Genomic DNA, 12,230 nt, shown 5'->3' with positions numbered 1-12,230 from the left:
CACTCCTTCCCTCCCTCCCTGTTGAGGCAGTTGCAGTTAAGTGACTTGCCCAGGGTCACACAGCTAGTAAGTGTCTAAAGTCAGATTTCAACTCAAGTCCTCCTGACTCCAGGGCTGGTGTTCTATCCATTATGTCCTTATCGCTATTCTAATAGCCCTGGAGTATAGCACATCTTATACCAATAGCATGAGTCTTTGGGGGTTTGTTCAGGGGAAGCTTTTTGAACACCAGACTAAACACATTTTGGTTGGTATTAATGGGGATTCTTTTTCAGATATATGTTGGACCAGATGGCCTCTGAGATTCATTCTCCCTCCAGAATTCTGTTATCTTTTAACTGGTCCAGTGTATTTCTCTTTAAACATGTTTCTTTTCCCGTAATTGATGCTCCTAACTAAAATAAGTGTTAAATTGCTGACATCGTTTTATTTGATTTAGTCCTCTAGTAATATACGTAATGATGTTTTGTATAACTAAATTATGTCTGTTTTGCAATGTTTATAGGTAAGCATTTTGCCATTCCAATTGATCAAGAATATTTTATCAATAAACCAGTCATATTTGGAGATTTTATAAAGGCAAGTATGTGATATTGGCATCACCGAAGTTCATAGAATTGCAAAATATATTTTCTGCTTCCTTGGTTTGCCTTTTTCCTCTTCGCTTCAAGAATGAGGTTTTTAAGATTGAAAGTCAAAAAAACCTAAAATTCAGCTTCCCCCTTAGATTTCTCTCATCACTCTGTTTGAAACTTCTCCATATCTGTAGCATTCTCTAATTTGTATCTGCTCTTTTGTGCCGATGTTATCTGCCCCACTAGATGGTATCTTGAGAATAAAATTCAACATCCATTTTTGTGCCACTAGCTTCTAATTTAGTGCCCTGTGTTTAAGAAAAGTTTGTTACAACATGAGTACTTAAGTCCTAAGTCTCCCAGCTATGATAGTATGAAAATTATTTAATATAGTTAGATGATTAAATGGCTATCTGTGTGTTTGTGTGTGTATATATATGTGTGTGTGCATATATGTGTGTATGTATAATATTTTATATGTATATGTGTGTATACATATCTGTACATATACATACATGCATACAACTGAAAAACAACCCAACAACAACAACAACTATATTTATGGATGTCTTAGGGCAGTGCTGTACATTTAGTAGGCACTCCATAAATGCTTTTTCATTCATTTGTTCCATTAGATTATGAACTCCCTAAGGGCAGGGATTGTCTTTTGTCTCTTTTTGTATCCCTGGCACTTAGCACAGTGCCTGGCACATAGTACATGTGTATATATGTATGTGTATACATATATATATATACATATATTTTTATATTTATGTATGTGTGTGCTTGGGTATGCATGTATGTATATATGTGTGTCTATACATTTATACATGTGTACTTACATATTATGTAGCTCAGATTTTTGTGAAATCATTTCCATCCCACACTTGCACATACTTACCTTCGGTTCTTCTCCCCTAACTCTTTGGCCACAGATTGGTGTTGAAAAATCTGATCGCCTCTATGAAGACCTGGTGGACATGAATAAGATAGCTTCCGTTTTACAGGATTACCTTGACGATTACAACATAATGACCTCTAAAGAAGTAAAGCTGGTATTCTTCCAGGATGCCATCGAGCACGTGTCAAGGTACAGTGAGGCCACATCATGCTTACCATCAGGTTTTTGTGTCCTACGAGTACTGGAGATGATTAACTGCAACATATGAATTGCCAAGAGCAAAAGGCCTTAGGAATGCCTAGCACTGCTACGCTTTACAAGTCATTTCATTTTTAAAGTATTTCAAGTATTTGCTAGTTGCTTCATTAAGGTGTAAAGGAGAATCTGGCTTCTCAAAAACCTTATCCATAGATTTCAAGCTCTGACAGATTCTCCCAAGGTTGAAAGGTTCAGTGTTTGGTCTCAGTGGCGGTCAGCCATGTGAAGACCACCCTAGCTGAAGGCAGGGAGCCTCATCACAAAAAGACCAGCCAATAGCGGATAAGGTTTTTTTTAACCGCAGTGATGAAACAAATAAAAATTTAGTAATATCAAAGCTACTTTTTTCTGATTTATAGAATAAAAAAGTCTTTGAGCTGAGGGGGCCCCAATCAATCAATAAGCATTTATTAAACACCTATTATGTGCCAGGCACTGTGCTAAGTACTAGGGATACAAAAAGAAGCAAAAGATAGGCCCTGCCTTCAAGGAGCTTACAGTCTAACAGAACAAATGAATGAAAAAGCATTTGTGGAGTGTGTACTAAGAGCAAAGTATCATCCTAAGTGCTGGAAATACAGACAGAAAACCAAGACAGACACTTCTCTCCAGACACTCACATACTTACAAAGGGCAGCAACCTATAGAGAGGTTTCAGCAGCCCATCAAATGGAAAAGCCCAGTGGTCTTTAAAGAACACTTTTAAACTTGGCATTACTATTGATGAAACCCTGTCTGTTTCTGATGTTGAACCACCTGAAAGTGCCAACAGTACGGTGGTTAGAACTTTCTCTTTGGGGGCCATCTGTAGCTGTGGCTTCTAAGGAAGCATGGGGCTACAATGCCTGCAGTCAGCTTTCATTTCCACAAGGATTGCTCCCTTGAACAAAATCTATGGGAGCCTGGACTGGCAGCAAAGTTGGTAGTTGAGGAGTAGAAAGAAGGCACTGCTAGTGCCAGTTTCTTGGTCAGGCCTACTCTTTGGTGGTAATGGGTCAGCCCTTGGTGTTAGTGGTGACAGGGATGGCAGGCCCTTTTTCTATTGGGTTGCTCCACTCATTGCTGGCAATCATTGATGGCTTAAAGTCAAGAGACCTGGGTTTGAATGTGAGCTTCTTCTGAATACCTCCAGTGACAGGGACCTCACTACCCTACAAGGCAGTTCATTCCCTTGAATGACCCCTCAAAACCAGAATCTTCCGCCCTAGAATCTCCATCCCCGGCCACAGTTCTTCCTTATAGAGCTATGGGCAATAATTCTAATCTTTCATCTAACATCCTTTCAGAAAAGTAGAAAATTATCATGTCCCTCTAATTCTTCTCTCCTTCTAATAATCATTCCCATTTACCTTGAGTTTTCTTCATGTAACATAGTCATTGTTTTCCAATTTATTTTGACCCTTCTTAGAACATGTTGCCCAGGTGTCTTCTTTGTAAACTCTTTCCATCTAGTAGCATATCCTGGAGGTCAGGAAATGACAGAAATAGGAGGTCTGAGTATGGAGAGGCTGACAATGGCAAGAAGTATGTCAATGTCCCTCTGACGCCCCTTGTTCCAGTGAATCAGGGCAGAAGAGAGAATGACCAGTAGTGGAGAGATTGGCAAGGTATAGGGTCATCTATATAGTATCATCTGGGCAAAGCCAAGTTTTACTTTTTGCTATTTATTAAATACAGAGGACATTTAGAAAGCCTAGCACGTAGAAATTGCTTACTATTTTTTCACTCCATTCATTCATTCGTTCTAGAGGGAGCATGATGTCACGGATAGGGCACAGAACTTGGGATCAAGATCCAGGTTCCAATCTTACTTTGGAAACTTACTAGCTGTGTGAACCTCTCTGTGCCTCCATTTCCTTATCAGTAAAACAGTGAATGAACATTTAAGTACCTACTATGCGTAAAGCGTTAGATTCATCTTCCAACATCCCTTCCAGTCCAAAGTCTATGATCCTATGAAAGTTTTCTGAATGGCTTATATCCATTGTTCCGTTTGAGGCTGACCACAACTCTGGGAGGAGGTACCACATATGTTATTTGGGATAGGGACAACAACACTGCCTGTGACTGATTGGTACAGGAAATCCTGGGCTGCCTAGAGCAGGCTAAATGACTCATCCATTATGTGCAAGAGGTGAGAGTTGAACCCAGGTCATCCTCACTAAGGTCAGCTCTCCACCTACTGCACCCTGGTGTCTAATTCCCCATTTTACAGATGAGGAAATTGAGGCTAACCCACCAACTTTTCCATTTAAACTTGTCCTTGTAGGTATCTTTTATAGAATTTCTCACGTGTAAGACATCGGTTATATGCTACAATATTATATCCACTATATCTTTCTATTACCCTTTGGCTCACCCACAATTGTGTTTCTTCTGAAAATCATAGCATTCTATGGTTCCCAGTTATCATTGGCAGAATATTGGTGTTAATTCCCCACTCCACCCTTTTGCAGAGGTTGGAGGTTGAGTATGGTACATTGCACATGTTTTCAGAAATTCCTGATATATTGATCAGTTTTGCTGATTTTTTTCCTCTTTTTTTGTCTTTAAAATATTTTTTGTTATATGGGGTATTGTTATATGCATTATATGTATTTGTTATATGGGATATATGGGATAGCTCTCTGAGAGGAGGAAGGGAAAGGATACTGGGGGAAATGTTAGTGATATAAAAAACAGTAAAGGACATAAATCAAAATTATTTTTGAATTTTTTTAAAAAGAATATTGGTGTTTAAAAAAATAATGGGTTTTCATGACAGAGATGAACTTTGAATCACAGAAAGAACTATGTAGTTTCCCAAATATGATCTAAGTAAATATATTTTTCATATTTAATTCAGGTCCAAGCTCATTTTATAGAAGGGGGTGAGGTGGTGGAAAGCCTATGGTCAGGACTGGAAATAGTCAGGACTGAAAATTTAGATTTGGGAGTTATTGGTATAGAGCTGGTAGTTGAGGAAATGTTGTGGGTGGTTGTTGTCCTTCGTTCTTGAAGACCAAAATGACATCCCGATGCTAGAATCGAGTTATAGCGTGTCATACTATGGCTGATCAGACTAATACTAGCCCAGAATGTTCTGCCACAAGTCGGCACAAATAGTCCATGTGAACATTTGGGGTGGATTCTCTAAATCTGTGCATCTTGCATTTCTTTTGAGCTACTTCAATTCTGCTTTGCTCATAGAGCACAGCACCTTCTCTAACATGGGCACGCCATGCTGGGCAGTTCTGTGCCAACGTCTCCCATGTCATATCATCAATTCCAAAGTTCTTAAGAGAGACCTTGAGAGTGTCAATGTGTTTCAAAAGAGTGTTGAGCAAACCTGTACATTGGGGGTGGGGATGGGGTGCACTAGTGCAAAGTACAGGACGAAGGCTGCAGAAATGAGAAGGGCATTAGAGTACCTATCTAGGAAGGGCATATCAGGAGCAACAAGAAAACCCAGTATGAGGAGCTAGTTCTGAAGGAGGAAGAAGAAATAGGAAAGGCAGCAGATCACGAGTCATAAGACCTGTATTCTGGCACCAGGTTTGCCGTTTTCCTGCTAACAAAACTTGGGAAATTCCCTGACTGTTCTGGGAGCCAGTTACTTCATGGCTAAAATGAGGGGTCAGCCCAGGCAGGCTCCTGAATCTCTTCCAGCTCAGACATTCTGCAAAGAATCCTGAAGCAAAACTCCATTGCTCTAGCGAAATTTACTCTGGTGATGTTCAGGACCAAGCCTCAGAGCCCATGGTTTTGTAATCTTAAAAGTGAGAATAATTACACATGCTCCCTCTCTTCACACAGGATTGCCCGGATGATTCGCCAGGAAAGGGGGAACGCTCTGCTTGTCGGCGTAGGCGGAACAGGAAAACAGTCTCTGACCAGGCTCGCCTCTCACATCTGTGGCTATAAGTGCTTTCAGATTGAGCTCAGTCGAGGCTATAACTATGATAGTTTCCATGAAGATCTAAGGAAGCTCTATAAGATGGCCGGCGTGGAAGACAAAGACATGGTTTTCCTTTTCACTGACACCCAGGTGTGTTTAAATAGCTTCAATAATGGTCACACACCAGGAATGCCAATTAATATATTTATTATGGATGTGAGAGGCTGCTGTGCTATCAGGCAGTCGGGCAGAATGGGATTCCAGTCCCACCTCTGACATATGGTACCTATGGGACCCTGGACAGATCACTTAACATCTCGGGATTCTAGAAGCAACTTAGAGAGAAGGAGCTGACCTAGAATTGGAAAGAGGACTTTGCTCACCAGGAAGTTCTATGTACCAATGAAATACAAATCTAGTCCTTCTCTTCTATTATGATCACAGCTCAGAATCATTTCTTTGCAGTGAAGTATTTTACATAGTGGTGAATAGTTAATAATGGGAGCCAACATTCATATAGCGCTTTTAGGTTTACAAAGTACTTTACAAATATTATCTCACTTGATCCTCACAATAACTGTGGGGAGTAGAGACTGTTATTATCCACTTTTTGCAGATAAGGAAACTGAGGCAAAGAGTGGTCAAGTGACTTGCCTAAGGTCACATAGCTAGCAAGTGGCTGGATTTGAACTCATCTTCCTGACTCTGGGTCTGGCACTCTACCCACTGTACCTTGTTGTAAATGGTTTTTTATAATAAATTGATAATATTTTGGTCGGTTATATTGTCCCCTTGAAAGCCTATGTAATAAGTGGCGGGGAGTCCACGAGAGTAGAACATTGCAGTTATTTTCAGGTCTTTGTCAATATATTTTTTTCTCTTCCTCTTTTTTCTTGTTTCTTTTTTTTTTCTTTAATTCTTTGTTATATGGGATGGCTCTCTAGAAGAAGGAAGGAGGAAAGATACCAGAGGAAATTTAAGTGATATAAAAATAAAAGTACCAGATTTTTTTAAAAAATAGAAAGTCAATGGAATGGATTGTTGTCCTAAATTGAGGAGCTGAAATGGGAGTTCCACATGAGCAGGAGAGAAAGTACTTCAGAGGCCTCTGTAGGCCAACTTGCACCTGTGATGTGACTTGCTTGAGAAGAACCAAAAAAATGTTTGCAGTTTAAAAGAAAAGTCAAATAATAACGAATGGTGCTTTAAGGCCGACAAAGTGTTTTCTATGCGTCCTCTCATTTCGGTCTTTCTGAAAACAGAGACCTGGCAGGCATTAATAGATCCATTTTCTTCATCCATAGTCACACAGCTAGTTAGTGTCACAGGCAGGATTTGAACCCAGGCCTCCCCTGATTCTACATCCAGTGTTCTTGCCTGTGCTCTGCAGATGTGAAGATAAACCTTGGCTTCATGCTTCTTTATATTCTCACTGCTTGCACTCTACTCCAGGCCTTCCCTACCTCTCACAGGGTTTTGTCATGGCAGCCTCCTAACTGACCTACACACCTCTATTCTCATGCCCTCTTCTTTCTTCTTCTTCAGATCACTGACCATCTTTCTCATACGCAACTCTGATCACATCACTCCTTTGATAAAAGCATTTCAGTGGTTTCCCATTGCCTTCCAAATAAAGTCCCCTCTCCTTAGTCTGGCATTCAAAGCCTTGCACAATCTGGTGCTGCCCCACATCTCCAGCCGTATCTCATATTCATTCCCTATCTCTGCCCCCTGCACTACTCCCAAACTATACTCCTGAAACTAGGCCATTTGCTGCCCCATGAATGTCCTCACCTTTGGGCCTTTGTCTACACCATTTTTAATGGCTAGAATGTCTCCTCTGCCACCCTGACTCTCTGAATCTCCATCTCTATCTTTTGATTCCTACATATCCTTCAAGGTCCAACTTATGGCATCTTCTTCTAGAAGCCCTCCATGATTCCCCTCAATCAGAAAAGAGCTTTATCTCCACAGCTCTCCCATAGTGCTTTGCTAGTGGAAAGTCCAGTGGGTCTAGGAGTTAGAAGACCTGGGGGGAGGGGTGTCGAATCCCAGCTCTGACAGTTACTAGCTGTGCGACTATACACAAGCTACCTGACCTCTCTGAGCCTCAGTTTCTCCAGCTGTAAAATAGGGCTAATAATGCTTGCCTTGCTGTGAGGAAAGTTCTTTGAACAAAACCACTGTGCTAGGAAAGTATGAGCTATTGTTGGTATCACATTTTATTTCGTATCATAGTTATAGATGTCTATGTGTGTCGACTCTACTACTGGTCTACGAGCTCTCTAAGGGTAGGAGTTATGTCTTGTTCTTGTTTGCCTCTTCCACAGTAGCGTGTAAGTTATTGGAAACGTGTGATGATGGGTTAATAGCCCGTGGTCACGGATGCAAAGTTACATGACTCTCAACCACTCTACTCCATAGATTGTTGTGGAAGAGTTCCTGGAAGACATCAACAATATTCTGAATTCAGGCGAAGTGCCGAACCTATTTGAAAAAGATGAGCTGGAGTACGTCATGGCGGCCACGAGGCCAAAGGCGAAGGAAGTGGGAATTGCAGAGGGCAACCGAGATGAGGTAAGAAAGATACCGATGATGGTGGCAATGAGAGCAAACCTTTACATGGCTGTGGAAGGTCTGCAAAACACTTTCCCCATATTACCTCACTTGTTGTTGGGGTTGTTGAGTAGTTTCAATCATGTCCAACTCTCCATGACCCCTTTTGGGGTTTTCTTAACGAAGAAAACTCCAAACTCGTTTGGCATTTCTTTCTTGAGCTTATTAGTAGGTGCTTAATAAATGCTTGTTCCCTTCCCCTCCAACCTGTTTTGTTAGCCAGACTAAAATTTTCATTTTCTCCAGCCTATCTGTGTGTGATGACATCATGATTACCCTCTTCCAAACACCCTTGTGTTTGTCCAAGTCTTTCCCAAACTGCAATATCATGACAGATACAGTACTTCTGATGTGTTCTAACCTGGGCAGAGTTCATGACGAATGTCACCTACCTTCTTCTCGACTCTTTTCCTCTCTTGACATAATCTGGGTTAGGCTTTTTTGTTTCATGTCACACTCTTGAGTCACTAAAGCCCACTTTTCACCCAAACCATTATCTAGCTAGACCTTCCCCATCCTAGACTCATGCAGTTAATTTTTGGAACTCAAATGTAAGATATTGCCTTTGTCCCTATTAAGTCTAATCTTCAATTCAGCTCACTGTTCTAATCTAGTGAGAGCTTTGGATCCTGACTCTGAAGTCCAACATGTTAGGTAACCCTCCTTGCTTTGTGCTATCTGCAAATTGCATAGCGTGTCAATATGGCAAATGTTATGACTAATGTGGAGTAGGTTTAATACGATTGTACATGTATAGCCTGTATCAGATTGCACGCCATCTTAAAGAGTGGGGAGGGGAAAGAAGGGGAGGAAACTTAGAACTCAAAATCTTATGCAAGTGAATGGTGAAACCTAAAAACAAACAAATAAAAATTTAAAAAAAGAATAACTTTAAGTGAATAAGTAATTTTTGACTACAATGAATACCCAAATTAACTACAAAGGACATATGAAAGAAGATGCTATATGCATCCAGACAAAGAATTGATAAATAGAAATATGTACAGTATGATTTTACATACACACACATTTGTGTCTAATGGTAGCCATTTCTAGGGCAGGATAGAGCAAAGAAAAGAAGGAAAAAAATAAATTTACAAATTTGCTATATATTTTAAAGGAACAGTAGGTTGTATATAATAGATTTGCAATTTCATGAGAAATCTTTTTTTATTGTACTATGTTATGGAAATGTTTGTTTTATTCCACAAATTAAAAATAAAATAAGTAAAAATCTTAAAAAAAGAAAAAATATATGGCAAATGTTATAAGCGTAGTGGGTTTTGTTGGGTTTTGTTACTAAATCAAAGCCTGATTTTGATTATGAGACTTCCTTCACGTATGCCTGTGAAATATATGAAACTGTTTTATCCTATTAGGAGGAGCATTCCAAATAATTTATGCAATAGTTTGTAAAGTTAGGAGCATATCTGATGATTTTTAAATATTGTCTATGAAATTCCTAGGGCAGCTAGGTAGTGCAATGGATAGAGTGCCAGACCTGGAGTCAGGAAGGCTTATCTTCCTGAGTTCAAATTTGGCCTCAGACACTTACTAACTGTGTGACCCAAGTCTCTTCACCCTGTTTACCTCCATTTCCTCATCTGTAAAATGAGCTGGAAAAAGAAGTAGCAAAGCACTCCAGTATCTTTGCCAAGAAAACCCCAAATGGAGTCACGAAAAGTCAGACAGGACTGAAAAACAACAGCAACAATGAAATCCCTAAATACTTTGTTCAAGACAGTCAGAGCGCTTTCATACTTCATGTACAAACTGCCCTAGAGAACAAGAGATTAAGCAGCAAGGAGAGAGCCAGTGGAAAAGACATTTTCAAGGCAGACTCTGAGCATCTGTAGCCTGAAGAGGAGAATATAACATTGGAAGGATAGGAGAGCTGTCTTTGAATATCTCAAGGGCCATCCAATGGACGAGGGATTAGACAAATTTTATAAGACTTATTAGACCCCAGAGAGCACATCTGATAGGAATAAAGGGTGCAAGTTGTAAAGAGGGGAATTTTGGCTTCAAGGAAGAAAAACCTTCCTAAGGACTCAAGCTTTCCTGGAGTCACCTTAGGAATGGGTTGCCCCACATGCACACACTCAGTGGAGGCCTTTGAGCAAATGTTTGATGACCACTAGAAGGCTATTCTGGAAGGGGAATTCTTGTTCAGTCTCTTACAACCTGGTAGATAGAAGAACACAATTCTTTTTTTTTCTTTTCTTGGTGAGGCAGTCAGGGTTAAGTGACTCGTCCAGGGTCACACAGCCAGAAAGTGTCAAGTATCTGAGGCCAGATTTGAACTCAGGTCCTTCTGACTCCAAGGCCGAAGCTGTATTCACTGAACCACCTAGCTGCCTCCAAGAACACAATTCTTCATAGTGTCACATCAGTTAGGAGGTTAGAAGGCACCACACGGATCATCTGAGAATCAGGGCTTCTTAACCTTGGGTCCAATCATCTTGGTTTGGTTTTTTTTTTTAATTTAATTATTAACTTATTTACCTTTACTTTTCAACATTCACTTCTGTAAGATTTCGAGTTTTAAATTTTCTCCCCCTCCCACTTCTTCCCCCCCACCAATGATGACATACAATCTGATACAGGCTGTACATGTACATTCATGTTAAGAACATTTTCCCATTAGTCATGATGTCTGAGAACCATCTGTTCATATCATTTATCGATTGGGGAATGACTTGTATTCTTATAAATTTGACTCAGTTCTCTATTTATTTTAAAAATGAGTCCTTTATCAGAGACACTGGTTGTAAAAATTCTTTCCCAGTTTTCTGCTTCCCTTCTATTCTTGGATGCATTGGCTCTATTTGTGCAAAAACTTTTCAATTTTGTGTGATCAAAATTGTCTGTTTTGGATTTCATAATGTTCTCTATCTCTTTTGGTCATAAATTTTTCTCTTCTCCATAGATCTGAAAGGTAAGCTATTCCTTGCTCTTCTGGTTTGCTTATAGTATCAGTTTTTATATCTAAATTGAAATACACCATTTTTTAATGTGAATTTTCCTTTATGTCATGCTTTAAGGTTTGCAAAGCACTTTATAAATGTAGTTTCCCAGCTTGATTTTCTCATTGGTATTGCCAGGGAATGACTCTGTAAAGTAAGTGCCGTTTTACAAATGAGAAAACTGAGTTCAGAGAGGTTAAACAATTTGTTTAGGGTCACACAATTAGTAAATGTTGGAGACAGTATTCAATCCTCAATTCAATTCTCTTTCACTCTTCTTTTAAATTAATTTGTTTATTTTTAGTTTTGAACATTCACTTCTATAAGATTTTGAGTTCCAGAATTTCTCCCCATATCTCCCTTCCCCCACCCCAAGACAGTGTGCATTCTGAATACCCCTTCCCCCAATCTGCCCTCCCTTCTATCACCCCCTCTTCTCTTATCCCCTTCCCCTTCTGTTTTCCTGTAGGGCAGGATAGATTTCTATACTCCACTGCCTGTATATCTAATTTCCCAGTTGCATGTAAAAACAATTTTCAACATTTGTTTTTAAAACTTTGGGTTCCTGATGCTCTCCCTTCCTCCTCCTCACCCACCCTCATTGAGAAGGCAAGCAACTTGATGCAGGCTATGCATGTGGAGTCATGCAAAACACCTCCACAGTAGTCATATTGTGAAACACTATATTTCTCTCCATCCTATTCTACACCCCCATTTATTCTATTCTCTCCTGTGACCCTGTCTCTCCTCAAAAGTGTTTGCTTCTGATTACCCCTTCCCCAATTTGCCCTCCATTCTATCATCCTCCCCTCTCTTATCCCCTTCCCCCCTATTTTCCTGTAGGATAAGATAGATTTCCATACCCAATTGAATGTGTATGTTAAGCCCTCCTTAAGCCAAATCCAATGAGAATAAGATTCACTCATTCCCTCTAACCTCCCCCCACTTCCCTTCCACTGTAAAAGCTTTTTCTTGTCTGTTTTCTGTGAGATAATGTTCTCACTCTACCTCTCCCTTTCTCCTTCTCCCAGTATAAT

At 40.0% G+C, this 12,230-nt stretch overlaps 1 protein-coding gene across 1 annotated transcript in view; it reads left to right on the top strand.

Annotated features, from left to right (window-relative positions):
• The window catches only part of DNAH6 (dynein axonemal heavy chain 6), a 236,355-nt gene that overhangs the window by 130,665 nt on the left and 93,460 nt on the right, over positions 1-12,230 (top strand). The window contains exons 44-47 of the mRNA XM_027846132.1: positions 506-579; positions 1,511-1,665; positions 5,530-5,761; positions 8,036-8,188. Of these exons, the coding sequence (XP_027701933.1) occupies positions 506-579; positions 1,511-1,665; positions 5,530-5,761; positions 8,036-8,188 (614 nt within the window). The remainder of the gene's footprint in view (positions 1-505; positions 580-1,510; positions 1,666-5,529; positions 5,762-8,035; positions 8,189-12,230) is intronic.

The sequence above is a fragment of the Vombatus ursinus genome, unplaced genomic scaffold, assembly GCF_900497805.2.
Source record: "Vombatus ursinus unplaced genomic scaffold, bare-nosed wombat genome assembly UNPS02015066.1, whole genome shotgun sequence".
Classification (NCBI taxonomy): Eukaryota; Metazoa; Chordata; class Mammalia; order Diprotodontia; family Vombatidae; genus Vombatus; species Vombatus ursinus.
The sequence above is the reverse complement of the archived record's forward strand: the minus strand, read 5'-3'. Positions and strand labels throughout refer to the sequence as shown.